This window comes from Lutzomyia longipalpis, chromosome 4, assembly GCF_024334085.1.
Source record: "Lutzomyia longipalpis isolate SR_M1_2022 chromosome 4, ASM2433408v1".
NCBI classification, from domain to species: domain Eukaryota; kingdom Metazoa; phylum Arthropoda; class Insecta; order Diptera; family Psychodidae; genus Lutzomyia; species Lutzomyia longipalpis.
In genome coordinates, this window is record NC_074710.1 from 13,438,552 (window position 1) to 13,462,712 (window position 24,161).

Consider the following 24,161-nt stretch of genomic DNA (forward strand, 5'->3'; position numbering starts at 1 on the left):
CAATAGCAAGAAGAAGTGACCACGATTCCTAAGAAAAATTCAAAATTTTGCAGTAGCATACCCCCCCCCCCCTAGTTACCACCAAATTATTAAAATCTGGAGGCAGAAAGCAACTCTCTGACAATATACCTACATTCCATTCCCGGAGCAATAATGCCTGGGAATAATAGCCGAGATTATACAATCAAGGCTCCTGCATGTAATGGTCATAAGGAAGAAATTCCCATAAAGTGTTTTTTCGTTCAATTGTCATCCGAGAGCGAACGAGAAAGCGCAATATAAAAAATTAATGCGTTAGAAAGAGATATCGCTAAAGTTTTCTTGGCGCGAAGCTGAAAACAAGAAACTGACAAGTAGGATAACGCAAATTTTGATTTTACTTTCCTGGATAATTCGTCGTAAAGTAGAATACCGACAGTCTTGGTCTTTATTTTGATTTTTATCTTGATCTTGAAAGGTGTCTCTATCCTAGAATACCACCCTTTTATTGAGTTATCTTTAAAATAATATTTATGTTTTTAATTGGAACATCTTGATTATGAATCACTTCTGCTCTATATGAAATATTTTGCATTTATAATCCACTTCTTTGTTTATGATTTTCATTGCGGAAATGCATTATCAATTAACCAGAGGGGTTTTGCATGCGAGTTATCAACATTTTGCCAATGCTATGTGTAGAGTATGATTAAACAAATTTACTGTGTCAACTGGAAAGCGTAGTGGTTTTTATTTTGTCGCACATAATAAAATGATAAACATTTAGAAGTCCCCGAACTATATGATATTTCAATACTCTGCGTATGATTGTGCGCTTTATAAAATAAACTGAATCTTTAATTTCCATTTATGTACTATATATTTGTTGCTTTATAAATTGAAAAATAAATTGCAGATTTTTTATGATTCATGCTACAAATTAAAATGCAAATACATCATGAATATGTTTTTTTATATATACATATTCACATTTAGTTCTATACAATAGTAAATCACTTTTAAGTATAATTTATATGCAATTGAATGATGGCATAAAAATATAGATAAAAAAGAAAAATTAATTGGTTCAAATGGTTCAAATTCACATGAATTTTCAAACTGAAATTTTTTTATGATAATTTCTCAGAACGAAAAAGGATTTCGATTTTACATTTGAAAATAAATTAATTTACATAAAAAAATCTCAATAAATTTTTTTTCGCCCAGACAGGAACCATTAAAAGATTTCTGGGAAAAATATTTATTCGATTGAACATTATACGATATACATATGCTGTTGCAAACAATATCTTAAATATTCTGCAAGGAATATTCCATAACACAAAGGGCCTGGGGTGCAGTGGATAGAGCGCTTGAGTGCGCATCCAAAGGTCGCCGGTTCGAATACAGAACCCGGCAACGCGCCCCACCCGCCAACGTGCAATTAGATCACGTTGACCGGTTGGATCAGGAGATTGATACACTCCTATCCGTAAAATGGCCCACACGTGGTAGTATCTAGCAAGGCCGCCCACTACTTCTCCGCAAGGAGAACAACAACATCATATAGGGTGGCCGGCCCTGTTCCTATATGGGATGTAGCGCCAAAATATTTTTATAAAGTCACAATGCAACAAAAATGCCTCTGCGAGTTGACGTCAGGTCAATCATTAAAAAATCAAGCCAAAGTGTGTGTAAGAAGTCATCCCCACTAATGGGACAAATGGCTATGTGTTATTGTTGTTTTTGCTGTTGCAAGCAGCGAAATATTCTTGCTGCCACTGAAGAAGATTCACTGTGGTGTCGAAAGCTCTGGCACTAATTGCTGTTCATAAATTTCGACTTTGACATTACACCAGAAGAAGTACTTAATAGATTTATTAAATAGGTTTATTCCTTTTTCAAGGACTCTTTTTTCAAGTCGAGGACTGCCTGTGTCGTAATTTTGTCGGATGCCAATAGTGTGAATATAACTCCCACTTGTGAAAACCCTTTTCTCGTCCCAATGGACCCCAAAGCATACAACAGAGGGTGTGGAGATTGAATTACATTTCTATATTATCTCCCCTTTCACATCCCCCTGGAGGAATTAAAATTTGCCTATATTGCCTGGCCTTTTGGGTTCCTCTTATGGTGTGTATAATTTTGTACCATCCCTAAAGCAATATGAAAGAACTCTATGTCGCACGAAAAACTCAGCATCCGCCAAAAATCAACCAGCTGACCCTTTGATATGTGTTATGTTCCAACCCCGAAAACCCATAAATCTCTCCTCATACACATTTGCATGCAATTTCATTTTATTTTCAGTGTCAAACGTGAATTTGCATTTGATTTTACATTTGCATTATTTTCCCCCAATAGGCCGCAACAAACAAATCATTGATATTCATTGAGCCGATAAAGTTTTTGGTGGCATCGCTCTTTTTAGCTGTGATTCTTTCAGACACAGCTTTTGTGTACCGAGCAAAATCGAAAGTCGTCAGATCGGGCTCAAACTTGGGATGAGCACGAATTAGGGTCCCCACATTCCAAAAAACGTATGCGCCAAAAAATTTTTTTTTCCGGCCGTCCGTCCGTCCGTAGTATAACACTAAATTGCGAGAGAACGGTGATAGATAGAGACTTGCGGTAAACGGCAAAGTTTAAATATCGACTGGAAGACATCCGATTATGATGTCAAATTTTACCCCCCACCCCTCCGTCCGCCATTTTGAATAACCTCAAAATTTTGTTTTGCCTATATCTCAGCCCCTGTAATAGCTAAAAATCTGAAATTTTTATATGTTGTAGGGGACATCAATACCTTTCCAACGATACCTCATTTTCGAAAATCGGTCAAGCCGTTTAGTCAATATGGCCGCCACAATTTTTCATCGAAAATCGACCATAACTCGAAAACGGCTTGACCGATTTTGATCAACCCGGGGTCAAATGAAAGATCTCAACAAATCCTACAACTCTCTAGAACATCAGAAGTTTCAAAAGCGACCGCTAGAGGGCCAAAAATCAAAAACAAAATTTTCGATTAGTTTTCGATGAATATCTCGAAAACTCCGTTATCGATTTGCTTCATTTTTTGATATGTTATAGCTGACCATATTATCTAGCTCCATGCCAAAAATGAAGAAAATCTATGTCTCCGTTCTCGAGATATAGCCTTCCAAAGTTGGCATGTCATATCTCGGGTTCTACAAGTCCGATTTTGATCAACTCAAGTGCAAATGAAAGGTTTCGTGAAGCCCTACAAATGTCTAGAACATTGCAAGTTCGAGAAATGTCCGCGAGAGGCGCTAAAGTCAAAATCAAAATTTTCGAAAATTTCGAACTCGAATATTTCGAAAATGCCATTATCGATTTACTTCATATTTTAATATATTATAGTTGAGGTTAAGACCTTTCCAACGATAGCTCAAACTCGAAAATCTATGGAGCCATTCCCGAGATATGGCATTTTAAAGATTTCTTGGGGGATGACTTTTCAACTTTTCCCGATTTTGCATGTATTTAAACAAATTCGCGTTCTAGTTTGCTCTCACAAAATTGGTACACTGAAAGAAACACAGCTCTCGTAAGCTTGGTCAGCTTACCCGTACATTTTTATTTCTTGTTCCACGTGTTTGCATAGAAAGGTTTACCTACCTATTTAAATGAAAGAACTCCCTTTTATACTCTGAATAAACTTTTACAATTAAGTCAGAAAAAAATCCCAAACAAAAAATCAACATTATATAATTTAGTGAAGTGAAAGTTGCCTGTAATTTGTCCTTCGACGATGAAAAATTTAGCGGAGACGGAGAATCAGGAGAGTCAGGAGAATTTTATGTGTTAACAAAATAAAAACATTTTCACAAAATGACGCGTGTTTTGCATTTTGGGAGCAAAATATAATAAAATTTTATAAATAGAACCCCTCATGGGGCTCGTTGAAAGGAATCATTATTAAAAGAGTAAAAAATAGCAATAAGCATTAGGGAAAAAACACATGGAAAAATATTATTTTTCGTAGAAGTAATGGAAAATTATTTTCCTGTAAAAAATTGTGCAAAAATTCGCAGAAAAAAATGATTTTTATTTATAACATTTTCTCAATTTTCTGCGTGTTTTTATACAAATTTTCACAGCGTGTTAAAATGTGCATTGTATGGTGAGGCAATGATGAAATTGGGGCTTTGTTGAGGTTTTCTCGTCATCTGTTTGTAATTTCCAATTTTCCCACAATTTTATCACATTCCTCCCGCCACAGCACAGGTGTTTTCATCGTTTACCCCTTTCAGTGTGAAATATTTTCCACTATAAACGCGAAAAAAAATGTCAATTTACCTGAAAGTATTTGAATGAAATGGGTTTTGTGAGGGGTGGTGTTCTTGTTTGTTGTTCACAACAGATTAATATTCTACAAAAAGGCACTTTGATGCAAAAAAAAATGTAATTTTAGTGTACGACTTACCTGCGGTGCTAATGCCTCCTACATATAAGTGCGACATAGGTCACTAATCGATTTATTTATGATCACTGTAGTAAATTAATTATTTATGAAATATCATACATCAAATCAAATGTTAATTTGTCTTAAAAGTTAATTAATTTTTTCATGTCAAAAATTCAATTAATGCGTCATTATCCTGAAAACTTTTATAATTACTAAATTTATTAATTGAGAAATTAATTGAATAAAATAATTTCAATGAATTTATTTTATCGCGTAGAAATATAATAAATTTATTTAATTACTCACAATATCTGTTTCATTTTTTACATTTTTTTTTTCAAATTCAATAATTTTATTTGGTTCACAAAATACCAGTATTAATTTTCAGTGACACGTGAGATAAACTTTTATGGAAATTGAGAGAAAATTTATTGTATTTCACTGAATTGGAAACCAATTAAAATGGGTCTATTGCAATTTCCAATTAGGAAGCAAACGAATCAATTTTGCAACATATGAAGCGAAATTACTAAAACAAAATCCTATCAAATTTATCAATTTTCATCTTCTGTTGCACAGTGCGAGTACGAAATTTTTCTTGCATTGTGATGGTATTTATTTCTTCTCAATCATTTAGTCTGGTACTCAATGAAATTTTGTATGGCACCTACACTACACTTAAAAATTCTGGATAAATCAAAATTGAACATTTCTTAACAGAAGTATCCAACTGACTTTAACTTCTGTTGCTTTCTGCCAATTTCTATGATTTTAGACTGTTAGTAATTCGAACTTTTATCCATTTTACTTTTATAAAATCATAAAATTTTTAGAATATCAAAAACATCAAACTTTTTCTAAAAATAACAAATAGCATATGTATGTAATATAACTCACATGAGCAGCATTTAGCATTTATTCTGAACATCCCTGTACACGGGTGCGCAATCTCTCACCCTCGCTCTCCATGCAGTATGTATCTATGTATGTACAGTACATATGTACATATGTATATACTAAAAAACGACTGATAATATTTCTCTAAAACATTTTACTTCACTTCCCATTTCCACATACAGTAGTGTGGAATTTTTCATCATTTTCCAAGAGTCATTTCCATTATCAAATGCGGGGGAGATATAAAAAATAAACAAAAAGTGGTTAACTTCCACAAATACAGCAACAAACAGCAAGGCAATATGGAATGCAGAGTTTTTCCGCTTTATTGCAACAAATGAAACAAGATTGACAATTTTCACTGGAATTATTATGATTATAATAAAAGTGGTGTCGCGCGGTTATATCGCTCCCATGGGGGGATAGCACCAAAAATGTTTTATTTTATCAAGTTACAATTTAATGGTGTATGTTGTGTAAATTATAAAGTTTAACATACTCTCTCGCGGGTAATATTGCTCAGCATTAAATCTCATGTGAAAATGAGAATTTTTTTGCAAACATTAACTGCATTTTATGACAACTTTTCCCCCTTAGCGAGTTTAGCTTGCATTTTCACGTTTAGCTTTATTTTTCGCTTGCAATTCGAATGAATTAGTGTTATATAGTTTGCAAACATGCTGCGCAGGGACTTTTGTATGTGAAGCAATATATTTGTGCAGGAGTGAGAATTGCTGCAGAATTAACAAAAAGCACTCAATATTGCCTAGAGGTGGTGGAGATGCATATTTGTCATTAGAGAACGAACCGTAAAACATTCAGGTGACATATTACACTCCCCCATATACATATGTAGTAATTTCCTGTACTTTTAACCAACCATTTTATGCATGAGCTAACAAAGTGGCATGGAAATGAACTATTGCACAATATCCATGATGGAAAAAGCTCAACTTTTGTTCTTCAATAGAATTTTCATCAAGTTTATAATATGTAGGTATGTATAAAATCACATGTATTTCTCGCTTATTTGTTCAACACATTCCACGTATTTCTTCATGGCAAGTGTTTGATCCATCCCTTTGAGATCATTCCAAGCTATAAAATGTGCTCGACCTTGGTAGTCACCCATACTTGGTGCACCTAATTAATGAACAAAATTAAAGGCATTATTAAATCACATAATTTTGCATAATCTCAACTTTTTCCAAGAAATTTTCAGTAAAGTAGATGAAAAAAAAACTTACCCCGAGTGATGTCTCCTTCAGAAGCTTGCTTATAGAGACCATAAATGAGTAACCAATCTTCTTTGGACATTTTCTTGGTGAACTCCCGCACACGGTCAGCAGCTACGAAGAATTTCTATACGGAAATAAGAGAGTATTGTTGTCTTATTTCACTTCCTACAATAATGTTTCGTACTATTACTATTACTAGGTACTTAAAAGTAAAAGTTTTAATTTTCAAAAAAGACAAAGAAAATCCGGGGCAAATCTCGCTTAATATTGGGGCATTCTTTAGACGTTACATATAAGATATAGTTTAAATAAGGCATAAAGGCACAAATTTTGATAAAAAAAAATATTCTATGAATTAATTAATAAACTCATTGAATAATAAAATAAATATAAATGTTGTAATATTGCGAGCACAACTGTATCATGAAAAAAAAACACATTCTACCTTTTCTAGCGACATTCTAACTACTTTCACGATAAGCCAAAATAAACTGACTAAATTTATTTATTATCATTTGCTTTTAAACACTTTTCTTTGCCAATTCTCGCTAAAGTTTAAAAGGAATGTAGAGTAAATCAATAGACTTTTTTAAAAAATCATTTTGTTATCATCTCATGATTTGAGGAATTTTTTTCTTCTGATCTTTTAAATTCTTTTAAAACAATTTTTGAAATTTATGCTATTGTTACGAATCGCGATAAATTCAAATGTCGCGCGGCACATGGGGGCCGAGTTTCTCTGCCGAGATTCTCGGCGGTCATCCCCATAACTAATCGACGGGAACGAATGGCCATCGGAAGCAGTCGTGAAGAGATCGCTCCACCAGCAGCTATAAAAGAAGGGCATCGAGCAGCAGCAAATCACTCTGGGCTACCAGCTCGCCCGAGCTGGTGGGAAAGGAGGCACGCGGCAGGAGAAATCCCTAAGTCCGTAACCTCCGAATACCCTCTCGGAGCTGGTGGGAAAGGAGGCATGCGGCAGGAGAAATCCCTAAGCCCGTAACTTCCGAATACCCGCCGGATATAGCTCCCCGACTGCGTGGCCAGAGTCACACCGAAGAGAGGCGCCACTTGCCACGGCGCGGTGATGGGCGGAGCCGAGCCGGAGCCGAGCGGAGGCCGAGCGAAAGCCCATGGCGGGCGGAGCCGAGCCGGAGCCGAGCGGAGGCCGAGCAAAAGCCCTTATCTTGCTGAGGGAGAAGAGAAACTGCCATCCCCGAGTGGGACCCGAAGTCAACCGAGGAAGACGGGCTCAGCTCGCCATCATTGCCGAGCGAGCCGCCCCCGAAGAGGAGCGCCAGGGACACGAGGCCGTCCCCGAGCGGGACCCGAAGACGAGCGGGAGCGCCAGGGAGAAGCAGCAGCCATCTCCGAGTGAGACACGAAGGAAGAAACCAACGCAGGGTCAGCGAAGATGGCCGAAGAGCCACGAACCCCCTATGGGACTGTTATTGAGCAAATAAATGCCTACAAGAGGAATTCCCTCTCTTTCATTGGGAATCAACATTGAGTCCTCTTGACCTGCCCCTATTCAGCCCCAGTCGTGGTCCGCCAGGGTGTCATTACGTTCGGGGAATGGGCAGTACCCGGTAAAATCGTAACACTATTAAAATTTGTCTTATGTATACGAAGTCAGTATATACGGAAAATACACAGAAATTGGGCACTTCTTTGGAAAAAAATCAAAGCTAAAGTAGGTACGCATAATTTTTTACGTTATCAGCGACGTTTCAATTGTATTTTGAATTTATGAAAAAGGATTAAAAATCTTTTTTTTTTCTTTTCAAAATCAAGCATATAGCGGAGTACTTTTGCTTCCTAAGAAATTCTCCATTCTATTTTATTAGACAAATGTATTTAATGTCGATGACACATTAAATACATATAAATTATTCAATTTGCATTTGAATAAATTGTTATTCTATGAACCTTAAAATAAAGAAGAGATGGTATAATGAAAGTCTTGGGAAAAAGGCACAAAAAGTAACAAAAAGAATGCATTAGAATTTTATACTCTTATTGATTCACCCTTAATTAACCTTGATGTTTTTATATGAATTTAATTCAAATGGCAAAATGACTTAACATTCAGAAAATGGAAATGTTTAGTGTTCAGCTTTTACAGTGCGAGAAGGAGGATTGCAACTAAACTATATTGAAGACGTTAGCCCACAATTGGATTTGGGGGACTATCAAATCTTATTCACTTTATGTAAGAGCAATGAAATTTTACTGCAATTGACGTGCACTTGAGGAAAATTCAAATAGGGAAAATAAATAGAGAGGGGTGGTTAGTTCGATGGAGCAGATGAAATCTTATGCACCATTTGATGCTTGTTTGAATTTAATGCAATCAAGACTCATAGTGAATGCATTCCATGCTCATTGGAGCACATTCTGAAATGGGAAAGGGAAATTCAATTAATTTAAATATTTTGTGCAATTTGCTATTGAATTGTGCAAAATTTGTATGTAGGTATATGTTTACAATATAAGTATAAAACACACATGTGTGGTGAATCAAGGTACTTATAAAGCTCGTGTAAGAGGTTTTCCTGTGAAAGCACAGACAGTGGAATATGGAATATTTTGCATTGAATGAAATCAAATTAGAGACGAAGGTTCCATCACCAAGTCAAATCTACAGTTAAATGTTACAATTAAACAACTTTAATTTAATATTAAATACCCACTGAAGGGTGAATGTCAAATCATAGTTTTGATGTGATGATTTAATAACAGAGAGCCAAATAATAGAGTTTTCCATTGAATTGGAAAATTTATTGAATTTTCCAGATGAGAGAATCAAATTTATTTTTGAACCTATCATTTTATAATGCAGTACATATATACATACATTATGTATGTATGTATATAGTCCACCCTCTTCCCATATAAACGAATTTCTTTAAAAAAAATTGTTGACGAACTAACAAGCACTAACTCTAATTGATTCCACTTTCATTTTATGAGATTGTATCTCATCTTAATCACTGAAGCAATAAATATTCACCACCATGCATAGACTTGGTATCGATGAGTGAGGGATAAATATTTACAGTGGTTCTATTTTTGTGGTGCGCTGAAAGAAAAACTATATTGCTTTATCTATCTGTATGGATCCGTCGTAAATTGAAAATCTTTCACATTGATGATATTGAAATTCCATCAATGATTTTTCACACAGAAAAAAATTAAAGGGTATGAAAAGGTAGTGGGATTGATATGCAATTTTCTTGTACCTTTGGGGTTCTTTTCACAAATCAATATTCCAATTTACATATTCAAGGAAGCACTAATGTAGTACCTACACCTGAAAAAGTATTATTCAGTGGAAGAATTCGTGCATTTCCACGTGATTGTGTACGTACTACATACATATATACTTTAAATAAAAAATCGTGGTAGAAAGTTTCCAAGTAGAAGTATGAATTGTGTCATTGAGAATTAACAAAGCCTGACAGAGAAGTGATGCTTAGTTCATTTCCATTTGACGATTTCTTCGCATTTTCCAAAAAAAATAAAATTTTGAATCAAATACATTTTAAATTTTCTTTTTTTGCAAAAATTTTCCTGGCTCAATAATTATGATTTCTATGAATTAGTTTCATTTTCACATAAAATTTTCCTGTCACCAGCAAAACTGTCATTGTCAACATTTGTGATGAAAAATCTCAGCTAAAAAATCCATACAATATAAATTCATAATATTTTCATTTCTCACTCCGACAAATGTTCTTTTTTATATGAACGGGTAAAAGCAACAAGTACGACCGTAGAAGGAGGTTTGAATAAAAAATGTGCTATGTGGGTAAATATGGTACAAAAAAAGGCAACAAATATTCCTAAATTTGCTGGCCTAATCCATCAATGGAATCCCACCACAATTGTACCCCCTGCTGAAATGAAAGTGTGTGGTGTGTGGAAAACAGCTGGAAAATTTATCTTCCGTGCTCCTTTGAGAAGGTTAATAGAAGGGCGGCTTAAAGACGATAAATTAAATCCACGCAGGAGGAGAAAAGTTTGAGACACGCAATGTATACTTGATGGAAAAGGTAACTTCCTTTTCTTGAGGTGAGCTTTTGCAGTGTCGGCACAATCAATCACTGTCAAGTTCTTCTCAAACCATCAATGCCTTTCACTGTTGTATACCTTCAAGTGCAACAACAAGAAATTTCTTTTGATCCTTAAAATTTGTTTTTTTTTTTTTTCAGAATTCAGAATTTCGTAAATTCAGGATATTCCAATCCTTTGAACATTTTCCTCTCATCCTCTTTCGATCAAGTGCCACCAAAATGAATCATATCTCCAAATGGGAGACAATACAGAAAATCCCCAAATTGAGGGGTACTCAATATACGACAATCAGTGACACAAAACTATTGGGAGTCCTTCAATCCTTTTCAAATGGTTCTAATCAAAGAGAACAATATTGCACACAGAGAATCCTTGAGGGGTTCCTATAATACTCCATATGCTTGTGAAAGGAATTCAATTTGTTTGGGAAAACGATTGATGGCTCACCTCTAAGTCGATTGTGGTCAACAGCAATTCAACACTTAAACCATATAGAGAGGATGAAGGACTCACAATGAACTTCATTTTATACTATAGAAATATTTTCCTTTCATTCCCATTTTATTCACAAACTGACAAAAAATATAATGATGACGTCATTGTTTGTATTTTTGAACAAAGTTTTTTGCTGGCTTTCACTAGCTGAGTCCCAGGAAGTCTCTTTGAAGATTTATTAGTCATTTTTGATATTTTGCATGACAGATTAGATTAGATTAAATTAATTTATTGCTATGTGTTTCATGTTTATGAAATAAATTTCACTTTTAGGCTTGACAAGATATTATAATTTCTTTCGACATATGTAACTGACTTTGTGTTCCTTTTGGCTTTTTTATTGGAAAAACTACATGACTATATACCTATGCATGTTTCGAATGTTTTCTCAGAGTTTTCCCAAACAGAAACGAATAAACTGCTTTATTCTGATGCTTTAACGTGAAAAAGAACTTGATGAATGGGAAAATGGAGAATATGGCTCATATGTAGGATGATGTAGTAAACAGACATACATATTTACATGGAATATTTATGTACAAATCACAACGCCAATCAATTTCTCACAGTGACAACCTCAAAATGTAAACCAAATATACCGCCTGTTTGAGGTGAAAAGTAACTTTCATGTTGCTGAATAGAAATCTCTCAGCTGTAAGTATGAAAGAGTATTGAGTGAAAGTGAAATTTTACACGACGAGAATCCTGACACCCTCGCATAGCACTATGATGCGTAAATAATTCATCAGGAGACAGAAGGTACAAATCCCACCTTTCACTTCTTCCTTCTTTACCTTGGCAGCTTCAGGCTAGGAATGTCGTAAGAAGGTATATTTCGGTTAACATATGTTTCCTCCTATAAATTTCATGTCATTGGCTTCCCTTTTCTGTCTTACGAGATTTTTTCTCATTCCCCCAATGACGAAGGAAAGATTGTTTTGCGATTAAATCTCCGAACAAAATGTCTCTTTAACACTGCAATCTCCCTTCGTGTGTCAGAAATTGTGAATTTATTTCAAAATAATTTTAATTTTCATTACATTTTAGCTGTGATTCTTTCTTAAAAGAAGTTAGCTGTGATTCTTTCTTAAAAGAAGCACAGCTTCTGTGTACACTCTAAAATGCAAAGTCGTCAGATCGGGCTCAAACTTGGGATGAGCATGAATTAGGGTCCCCACATTTCAAAAAAAGCGAAAGAACGGTAAGTAAAACTTACGGGCTGTGATTCTTTCTTTGTCTGTGAAATGTGAAGTTGGTTGAAAATTGAGGATGGGCAAATTTTGAGGAGAGACTTACTCGCGAGCCGAATCACAGCCAACGCGCTGAAATTTTGAAGAAAGTCTGAATCGTGGAGGGCGTTGGCTGTGATTCGGCTCACGAGTAAGTCTCTCCTCAAAATTTGCCCATCCTCAATTTTCAACCAACTTCACATTTCACAGACAAAGAAAGAATCACAGCCCGTAAGTTTTACTTACCGTTCTTTCGCTTTATACTGTTCCATCCATGCTATATTTAATTTTTTTATCTTTGCAGTTTATATATATTTATCTTTGCATTTTTATATGTATATATAATGTATATATCTATGCATTTATATATATTTTACTTTACTTTTGTTTATGTATATATATTTTTTTATTTTCTATTTGCGGGTAATTTGTACGAGAGACCAATATTCCTTCCCTCACAGCTTGTGGAAGGAAAATGGGAAAAGTTTTCAGGGTGAAAGAACACCATGAGAGACACTAAGTGGATGATACATTAAATTTCTTATATAAAGTATTCCCGCATCGTTAGCATTTTATTGAAGGGAAAAAGTGCAAAATGATTCCACCTGTATGACATTTATCATCTTCGTCACAAATTTAAGTACTTTCCCTTTTTTCGGTAAAAAAGAGCCCTCATAAGAAAGTATAAATTCAAGGAGACACTACGTCATTCTTATTGCTTTTAGTACGTCAAAACACTTCAAATATGTAGTTTAGGGCTGAAATGGGGGAAAATTAAGGGAGGGTGGAAGACGCAAAGTTCAATTTTTATTCCATACTTCTTGCCATTTACGCGACAAGATGAATCAGAAAGTCATAAAAATTCACGTGTCTTGGAGGGAAGAAAGTTCCTCGCTAGACCACGCTATCATCTACCTAAAGCTATATATATAAGAAGTCATGAGAGGTGTATCCAACACATGGATGAAGGTATATAATCTCAATATGATGAGAAGCTTTTTGGGAACTTTTGCCAAAAAAAAATTCAATTTGAGTACCATCAAAGTAAAATAGATATTCATAGCACGCAAATGTTATGACACTTCCGATGGTGATAAAAAAAAGATTCTTTTTCGTTGAAAAAATTATTTATTTTATTGAAGTGCTTCAGAATTAAATTTGTTCTGCAGAAAGTTTACATAGAAATGTTTGTACGCACGAAGAAGATTAAGGTAGCAAATTAAAAAAAAAAGAATTTCTAAACTACAATTCCTAACATATAAAAAATTGAAAAGTTTCTCCACCAAAATTTATTTAATACATATATTTATGCATAAATTTTTAGTTTAAAACAATTAAAATTTCTTTTAACATATCCCTTCCGAAAAGCTTTTTTGGGTAAGTTAACTCTTTGCTTTCTTTTTCACCCCATGTTGGTGGTCTAAGAGCGAGGCTTGTTTTATCATTCACCCATAATTTCTCTTCATTTATAAATCCCGGATTATTTTAATAAATATTAATTATTCTGTGCGTGAGCCTTAAAATTCTAAACCTTAGGGACTGCGTAGGAGATTGAAAAATGATTTTTTTTACTTCAATCCCTTCTTTGTTCTTTGAGGGAGTTTTTTTCTCATTTAAATTAAAATATCTGAAAAGAAATTTTAATAGTTTTTTATTCGAACTTGAAATGTATTTTTTATTTGTCCTAAAATATGATTCATTGTTATAATTAATCCTAATAAAAGAGACAAAAAAAACAACAGTGACGTCACATCTTACTTTTTTAAAACGAATATGTGCCGGTTGTTTTCCATCTAACCTTATTAGTGGAAAATTGGAAGTTTTTGGTGATTTCTTCTTATTTTTATTTTTTCCCCAATTAAGACTTTTATCCTATTTTTTGTCACACTTAAACGAAAAACTCCTTCAAACGCATCCTAAAAAACATTTTTTTTAAACCCTCATCTAAATTTTTCTTGATTTAATTTTTTGGTAAGTGCGAACTTCCCCTTGTGCCCAAAAAGAGCTTCCTCGAATTACCTACTGATGCATAACGTAACATTAAGCATGATTAACGTTCAAAGTAGGATAAAGGTGCTGCTTTTTATTGAAATAAACTTTTCAGTTTCATCACAGTTACTTTGTGATTTATGATGGATTCATGCACACAGGTAAAAGGGGTCGACGAAACTTTCCAACGCATTGCGTTGAGACACACCAGGCGTCTCCATTGTGATTTATTACACATCTTGAAGATGGGAAAAAGGGGAAAGTTTCCTTAATGGAGCTTTTTTTCTCCACATTTTACCAAGAGAGAAAACAAGAGAGAACGGTGTAGTCAAGGGAGAGAGGAGTAGAAAAACGTCTTCAGTGAGACAAATTTACTTCTCAAATTTTTCCCATAAATTCCCTCTAAATCTCAAACTCTTGTACGATTTTTTTTGTAATGTCTGTTGTAAAACAAGTTTGTATTACATTTTATAGGGACATAAGAAATTTTCTTTTCTTAAATTCTTTAAAATTCTCAAATTTCTATTTCAATGTTTTTTTTAAAATTAATTTTCAATAAAGAAAAGTAACTAATTTCATTTATTGGACTTTTTTACAGACTCTTGTGTAGCTTTATATAATGTCAAGTCATCACAAATTCAAACAGTAGTGTATTGGCAAATTTTTCCCCACATCTAGAGGCTCAAAAAATCTTTAACATCTTACTTGTAATTTATGTTCTTTTATCGATTTACCAAAAAAAAATCCTCCAAACTATGTATGTTTAGTGTATTTGCGGTTTTATTTAAAGAATTAATCTTTCTTTTTCAATGAGCTGTGAGAGTATCCATTCAAATAAGTTTTTTTTTCTCCATTTCCATGTCTGCTCGCCGAGGTTTTCGCGTATCGTGTGCAAAAGTGTTGTCTTTTAACCCATTTTTGCGAGATTACGTTGATTGCAGAGCAACTTGTTGCCTCTGATATTTAGCAATTTACATTCTCTCAGTAGCTTATCACACCATGACATGAGGAGAAAGTTGGGGAAGTTCTAAACCAATCATACGAATCATTCATATACCATCATATTGTCCCTTTCTAATAATTTTCTGCGCAAATGCAGCTTTCCCCCCGTATGGAATTTTCTTTCTCCCCCGTTGAGAGGAAAGCTGTTGGAGCTTTCGTGTGAGATTTCCGCAACAAATCTCTTAAATGAGAAATTAGACATAATATTTAATCAGAGTTATGTATTTCCTATTATCATAAAGTGATTGAAAAGTAATTTAGTAATTTTCCTGAAAGGAAAATTCCCGAATAAATGAACCGGATCTTACGATTAAATTCATAATGCTGTGTGGTTTTAGCTATGAGCCGGTGCGGTGTTTTGATTCCAAAGCTCCTAAAATGCTCTCAAGCACAAAACTGTGTTTGAGAGGAAATCTCTCACAAAGTAGGGTGGGTGGGACGTCTGCTGTCTCGCCAAGCGTCGTGGCGGCTAACAATTTTGTATGCAGGATACCTTTTCAGTGTTCGGTCAGACTGTGTCTGAAGCACACGCGTGGCACCAGAAGCTCTATTGAGACATTCAAATTCTCCTTCATATCAGTAAACAAGAACATTTCCTACACCATAAGAAAATCATCTAAAAATAGAAGTGCGATATTTTCCACATCCCTTACTCCACACTGTAAGAAAAAAAAAGGTGCAATTTTGATTCGATTTTGCGAAGTTGATTTTTATTTGCGATTCAAAATCATTAACCTTCACAAACACGACACGTTTAGCCCAATTTTCGCAGTGAAATTCCACAGAGTGTTGATTTTATCTATTTTTACAATTTTCATTTTAATATCTCTTACAACGTGCGACAGATGAATTTAAGAGAGTGTGGGTGAATTTTTCGCCGCATGTGATAGAAAACAGACATTCTTTGCGAGAGTGGCTTTTTTGAGAAGAATTTCTCGCTACTGGATTTTCCTTTTCTCCAACATACACTCAAATTGCCACTATAAGAAGGTTCATAAACACCTGGAAACTCCTAAAACGCGACCACTTCTCCTTGTGGAATGTAAGTAATGTGTGCCACCTAGCAAAAGATATAATGTTGCAGTGTTGAAAATTGTCTCAAAATGTGATTAAGGCCAGATGTCTCCTTTAAAAATTTACTCTAAATTACTTAAGAGTGTGCTTTAAAATGTAATAAAATGGGAAAATTATTATGATTTATATATTTTAAGACAATTTACAGAAAAGCTCTTTTGTATAGGTACCTACATAAAGTAAAGCATTGACCATATAGATTCTCTTTTAGCCTCAGGAATTTGATAAATGTTTCCCTATATAGAGGTCTTACATGATTTCCTATGCGACTTCTAAATATGCCATAAGAAAAGTCGTTAGCTTTTATGACTGTTTTATGATTTATCTAGATGTGTTTGTGTTTATTTTAAAATTCATGAGCTTCAAGAAAAAATGTACCCCTACGTATTTAGAGGACAGTAATGCTTCGTAGTATAATGTGCTTCAGTTCAAGATTTAGCTTTATTAGCACAAAAAAATGGAAAAACATTTACTCATTCCAGTATATGGGATAACCCTTCATTTTCATTAAACAAAACAAGTAGGATACCTACGCGTAATCTTGTAGAGCTTCAAACAAGTATCTTAGAACATCAGAGATTTCCTTTTTCCACTAGAATCCGGCGGGAAAAAGTGGAAAAAATCGTCTTAAAATGTAATAAATAACGTAAGATGTATTTTTTTACGACTGAACCTACCTAAAAAATTAGGGTATGATTAGATCAATTCTTGACCATTGCACCAGGTACAGATGGCTTCAATAAACGCTCAAAAGATCTAACTGTACTTCGTGGCGTTAAAACTCAAAATTCTTCATGCATTTATTTTGGAAAAAATACAACAGTGACGTCAATAATTACATTTTTGGGTAAATCATTGCCATGCCCAGCTATGGATAGGCCTAGTGATTCTGATCTAAAACATTGTCTTTTTCCGTTATTTTTCTTGGATCTTGTGAATCTATGTGAGCGCATTGTTCGACTCGGCAGTTTTCGTTCATGTTTCGGGAGATTTCGACACGCTCAAAAATGTAGAGAAACACTGTGATTCATATCAGAATCTATCCACTGATCCTTTGGAAGTTTCCTTGATGATTTCTTATTCTTTTTGATTCTTTACAAGATTGTGTGTCCCAATTGTTTCTTCGAATTCTTCATTCAGAAACGGGTAAAATCTTTTTTAAAGCTTTTTTGAAACCTAACAATTTCTTCCTTTTCTGAGAATATAAAAAATTGCAATTATCAACTTTTCGGGAAAATATAAACTTAAGCATCAAATACTGCGAAACATCACTGTTTTCTTTGATATTGGGGAAACTCACGCATCTATCAAGATAAAAATTTTTAATTCTTAAATGTTTAAGCATTTTTTCTTGGAAAGGTTTATTATAGGGGAGACCGGGGTTAAAAAAGTCACTTAAGGGTTTAGAGAAAGCTCAAAATATCATATTTTCCAAACAGATAAAGTGAAATGTATAGCTCATTTCATTAGGAAATTTACTGCCCTACAACTCTTTCTCAGATCATTTTATTCTATCTAGCTATGAAATATGATATTTTAGGCCTTTTCCAAAGCCTTAAGTGACTTTATTAGCCCCGGTCTCCCCTACTATTTTAATTTATCACAGTAATTTTCCTATCTATCTATTCTGAACATTGTAAACTTTGTAAACCAAAAAATAAGGCCATGACGTTGTTATATTTCTGAATAATGATGCACCATAAATTGCTTATTTTTGCTACCTATTTAAATTAGTAGAGAAATTAGGGTTTATTGCGATGATAAGCTATTCTAAAATATGTAGGTCGCTTATTAACTGAAAATAAAATATAATCATCATTGACGTACATTGTTGATTGAGAGAGCTTTGCTAAAATAAGAGAGCGAAGGTACTTCAAATTTTATGAGATTCTTGACTTTTCTGCATTATTGAAATTGAAGGTAAATCCTGAAAGGGAGAAAGGTGGAATTATGGAATGATCTTGAGCGCATTAGAAGGGTATTTGTAGCAGAAAAGGACTGAATTTGCAGGTGCTCAATAACAAAATAGGTACCTCCCTCTTGCATGCAATCCTCAAATTCAGTGGGATTGTGAAAAGAAAAAAAAAAGGATATAACGTCCCTTTTAGCGTTTACCAGACATGGATACATACATATACGACTAACCTGGTGGTCCGTGAAAATTCACAATGCTGCGGGAATTTGTCAGACGGGTGGGTGATGTGTAACCGTCTGAGTGGCACTTTCCACGCTTCCCTGAATGCGGACGAAAAATTGTTTTTGATGCATAAAAGCAAATAAACCGTGAAAGGATTTAACATGAAGGTAAAAGAAGGAGAGAGGGAGTGAAAAAAATGTACATTAGATTGACTGTTTTTGTAAAGTTCCCATACAGAAGGAAATCCACATAGCAAAAAAGCTCTCTCTTTGGAATACTCTGTGTGAGCATATATAGAAAGAAAAGTACCCCATGGGGCGTGCAAATATAAATTCCGCGGATTTTCACTGCTCAAATATGCAAATTTTCACGTGTAACACTGAAGGGAATTCATAGCCAGGTGGCAAGTGGGTAAAGTATAGAATCAACAAGACTCCGTACGCAGTGCCAGACAAAATGTTTGGCAAAATAATAAACACACAATTTGCTTCTTCATGTTTAATTAATAATCACAGTTCTACGTGTGGCTTTTCCGATGGGGGCTAAATGTGGGGGTGTGGTATGACTGTATGCGTGTGTGCGTGTGCAACAGATGAAGAAACTCTTGTTGCCAATACGAAAGAAAAAAATTATAAATATTTCAGCCAAAGTCAAACTTTTTTTTAATCTGACCGAAATATCTCGCATTTTTGCTGCTTCCCCCAGACCATTCCCTCCATAACAATTTGGTATGTGTGCGAATTTATTGGGAAAATGAAACATTTTTCTCTTCTTCTCCTATTTCTTCTTTGGACATCAAAAGCACAAATTGTAAATAATTTTTTTTCTCCTCTTCACGGCCAGACAAAAAATTCCATCGTGTGAACAATGCCGAAAAAGATGGATTATATAAACGAATAATTTGTTGGCGTCAAAATCGTATATGAATGGGCGTCCCACACGCCCTCGGCAAAGCATTTTGTTGTTTTTCATTCCAAATGGTGAAGCAACTGGATGGTGGTGTGTTTTAGGATGGAATAAGCTCCACGCTAAACATAATAGCTGGAACATGTATGATGAAAATAGTCTCCCATAGCCAGATGTTAGTAACATAATATTGTTTTACTATAATTATTTTGAAGGATTAAGTCTATCCTTTAAGCTGATTGTGTGTAAATATTGGCAATGATTGATTCCTTAAGTGGATTGTGGGGAAATTGTAGTTGACTTTGAAGCTTCTTGATGATATTTTGCATAAACTGCAGGCAAAGCTTTGATTGTGGTTATTATCTTTAAGATCTAATCATTATTTTGAAAATCCTCTCTGTCCACTCTGAACACATCTTTGAATTTCCATTCAATACCGAGGGAGAGAGAGGAATTCCAAAGGGGCTTTAGAAAATAAGGTATATAAATATAAATGTAAATGCAAAGTAAAATATAACGGTAAAATATAAATATATATAGCTACATGATACAGATTAAGGAGAAAAGGGAATGTACATGGTAAGTTTCACTTACGGGCTGTGATTCTTCCTTCAGAGGCCAAGTTAAATATATGTAAATGCAAAGTCTAATAGATAGCTGTAGAGTATGGATTAATCAGAAAAGGGAATGTACTGGTAAGTTTCACTTACGGGCTGTGATTCTTCCTTCAGTGATCAGTCTAAGTGTGATATTTGATATAAGTTTGGTGGTGCAAACTCTGGGGGAAGGCTAACTCGCGCATTGGCTGTGATTCATGGCGCGAGTCATCCTTCCCCAGAGTTTGCACCACCAAACTTATATCAAATATCACACTTAGACTGATCACTGAAGGAAGAATCACAGCCCGTAAGTGAAACTTACCAGTACATTCCCTTTTCTGATTAATCCATACTCTACAGCTATCTATTAGACTTTGCATTTACATATATTTAACTTGGCCTCTGAAGGAAGAATCACAGCCCGTAAGTGAAACTTACCATGTACATTCCCTTTTCTCCTTAATCTGTATCATGTAGCTATATATATTTATATTTTACCGTTATATTTTACTTTGCATTTACATTTATATTTATATACCTTATATACCTTATATATAAGGCGCCCCGCTTCGCGGGGCGCCACATAGTTACCGTACTAATTAAACAAGCAACTATATACATATATTTATATTTTACCGTTATATTTTACTCTGCATTTATATTCATATACCTTATATATAAGGCGCCCCGCTTCGCGGGGCGCCTAAGAATTTGTGTATTAATTAAATAAAAAATTAAAACCATTATATCTCCTGAACGGCTTCATAGATTTTCTTAAATAACCTGTTGTTGGAAAGGTATTGACCTCAGCTATAACATACTGAAATTTTAACGAAATGCATAGTACAGTTTTTGAGATATTTAGACTTAAAAATTTTGGATATGCAAAATATTGACTTTAGCGCCTCTTGCGGTCATTTCTCAAAATTGCAATGTTCTAGATATTTGTAGGGCTTCACGAAACCTTTCATTTGCGCTTGAGTTGATTAAAATCGGACTTGTAGAACCCGAGATATGACATGCCAACTTTGGAAGGCTATATCTCGAGAACGGCGACATAGATTTTCTTCATTTTTGGCATGGAGCTAGATAATATAGTCAACTATAACATACTATCTATCGTACAGTTTTCGAGATATTCATCGAAAACTAATCGAAAATTTTGTTTTTGATTTTTGGCTCCCTAGCGGTCACTTTTGAAACTTTGAATGTTTTAGAAAGTTGTAGGGCTTGCTGAGAGCTTTCATTTGAGCTTAAGTTGATCAAAATCGGTCAAGCCGTTCTCGAGTTATGGTCGATTTTCGATGAAAATTTGTGGCGGCCATATTGACTAAACGGCTTGACCGATTTTCGAAAATGAGGTATCGTTGGAAAGGTCTTGATGGCCCCTACAACATATCAAAATTTCAGATTTTTAGCTATTACAGGCGCTGAGATATAGTGAAAACAAAATTTAGGGGTGTTCCAAAATGGCGGACGGAAGGGTGGGGGGGTTGATTTGACCTCATAATTGGATGTCTTCCACCCAACATTTAAACTTTGCCGTTGACCGCAAGTCTCTATCTATTACCGTTCTCTTGTTATTAAGCTTTATACTACGGCCGGACGGACGGCCGGACGGACGGACGGACGGACGGACGGAAAAATTTTTTGGAGCATACGTTTTTTGGAATGTGGGGACCCTAATTCGTGCTCATACCAAGTTTGAGCCCGATCGGACAACATTGCATTTTAGGTGGTACACAGAAGCTGTGCTATTCTTTTCTTCGAAAGAATCACAGCTAAAAAGCTCTGAACAGGCTCATATAGGTTAAAAAGAAATTCTGAGATATTGATCAAAATTACCTAACATCGGTTCCATAATAGAATTTTCTTGTAAACTTTACAGCAATGTTCCTTAAAGGAGAAAATTAAATTTTTCAATCTTGCTCATCCCCATTGTATTAGAAAAGTTTAGCGAGTGTAATGGACAAAAAATTGGCAAACTGCGCGAAAAAGTTGTTCGAAGGCCCCAAAATCCCCCTAAGGCACCAATAAATATCATCATTTTGCAGGATATTTAATTTCCTCCCCGAAGGGAAGGCACTACAAGAGCCAAGCGAAGTGTGTAAAGAGCCACCAATGTGTCGACTTTTGAGAAAGAAAAGTATGATGCAGAGTGACGGAAAATCGATGAGAGAATCCACCTACTTTGTCAGTCATTTAATGGTACAATACGTCACAATTACCACACCAAAATCACACATCTTCTTCACTTCTTACAAATCAATATCGCTTTTAGATACTTACCGTGAAAGAAGATGTCGCAGAAGAACGTTATGCTCAAAATATAGGGTTATTTTTTCAAATTTCTTCCATTTGATTGAATGACTAATGTTTTGAAAAAAAAAGAGCATGAGGATTCTATTGAAAAGTCTTACATTATTTTCACCCAAAAAAGTTGATTTATGTGATTCTCTAGTACTCTGTTAATTTAGAAAATCATAATTTTTAGCCGCATGGTCCATTTAATTGTGCAGCAGTGTTGCTATTAATCAATTAAAGGGGACATTTTACCAAAATATTTTTTTTTAATAAAAAAGGTTTACATAAGTTGAATAAAGAAGAACGAACCATAAAACGGTTGTTGTATTCAAATTATTATGAGCTTTAGAATAATTCTGTAAACTTTATAACTCTTGATGTAATTTTTTTAACGTTTGACATTTCTTTTCAAAGACTACCACGATTACTTTCTAACGTTTTTCGTTTAATCTAAAGTTGTCATTTTTCAACGTTTGGAAATCCACTTTTTTATTTCTAGCTCACTCAAAAATTATTTATTTTAATCTATGAACCTGATTTGTCTAAACTGAACTTTTAGGTAGTTCAGACTCTTGAATGTGCTCCCCTTTTTAGCTTAGTTACTATTTATTGTGATTAATGTTCTTTTATAAGATGCTTCAAAAGTTACAAAAGTAAATTTAAAAAAAAAACTACAGCCTTGAAAATAAATAAATTTGCTGTCAACGACTGTGCACGAAAGTATAATCCGATCTTTTTTTTTTAAATATATGTACATATATTTCAATTGTAATTTTCCTTGATAAATGTACGTACATACTATGGAAAAAATTGTCATGCAAAGTAATTTTATTATCTAACGAAGCAATAAACCTTCCATTCTGACATCTCCACTAAATTTAGATGATAATAATGATAACTTCATTATCTATTCCACACACCTCATTTTGTGGCCAAACACGATGAAGATAAGATTAATTGGTATGGTACCCTCGCGTATCCCAACTAGAAGTTGAGGATTTTATATATACATATATACATACATATGTACATGTGATGGTGTATGCGAAACTTTGCAACGCGTACGCAAAAGCCAAATAAAATCTCATCTCACAGCGGAAGTTCAAGTTGTTATATATAAAATAAACAAGGCATTCATTCACCCGCTCTTTTTGGTAAAAGGCAATATTTTGCTCCGATCGAAAGTAAATTCGCGTAAATAATTTAAATTACATTTTGGGTATGTAAGGTGTCACAAGTTACATCATCCATTTCTTTTCTCATATACCTCCGGTGCTTTTTTTGTTGTTTGTTTTTTAAGCTTTCAAGTGGGCGGGGGAAGAGGGTGGAATAATCCCTGCTTGTTTGTAAACCAAAAGGAGTACATACAGTAAACAATTTTCCAACATCGTAATTTTACGAAGTGAAGGAGAAAACGTTGAAGAACGTGACACGTCTGTCTATTTAAATTAGCTTTTTCTCAGAATTATATTTACTCTTTATTCTTTTCAAGTAACTGCAATATTTTCCTCCTATTCTGTTATTTTTAATTTTTTTTTAAGTTTCTGAGTAAGAAGAGAATCAAAAGAAAACGAAAATAAAGAACTTCAATGCAATTTCCTCAATTTCCTGCGCTAAACTGCAATATATTTCATTAAAGATTTTATTCTTGAGGTAGATTTTGATAAAAATCTTTTCTTTTTTTTTTCAAACAACTTAAGAGATGTAAAATTTTGTTTATAAAATTTTTAAATTCGTTCTTTTGCCGTTTAATAAAAGAAAAAAAAACAAAAATTTCTACCCACCCCCTTATCTCATATTCAT

At 34.4% G+C, this 24,161-nt stretch overlaps 2 protein-coding genes across 3 annotated transcripts in view; one reads left to right on the forward strand and one right to left on the reverse strand.

The window, feature by feature from the left end:
* Positions 1-5,315: 5,315 nt before the first annotated feature.
* On the reverse strand, positions 5,316-7,033 carry LOC129796515 (acyl-CoA-binding protein-like). The gene is made up of 3 exons (XM_055838522.1): positions 6,992-7,033; positions 6,556-6,670; positions 5,316-6,451 (listed from the first exon to the last, which is right to left on the reverse strand). The coding sequence occupies exons 1-3, from the start codon at positions 7,004-7,006 to the stop codon at positions 6,318-6,320; spliced, it is 264 nt and encodes an 87-aa protein (XP_055694497.1). The 5' UTR covers positions 7,007-7,033; the 3' UTR covers positions 5,316-6,317.
* Positions 7,034-15,838: 8,805 nt separating this feature from the next.
* Positions 15,839-24,161, forward strand: part of LOC129796488 (prolactin-releasing peptide receptor-like) — a 48,245-nt gene continuing 39,922 nt past the window's right edge. The window contains exon 1 of one of the 2 annotated variants that reach the window (XM_055838472.1): positions 15,839-16,380. The gene's annotated coding sequence lies outside the window, so the exon portion shown is untranslated. The remainder of the gene's footprint in view (positions 16,381-24,161) is intronic. The other variant, XM_055838473.1, reaches the window with a different exon arrangement.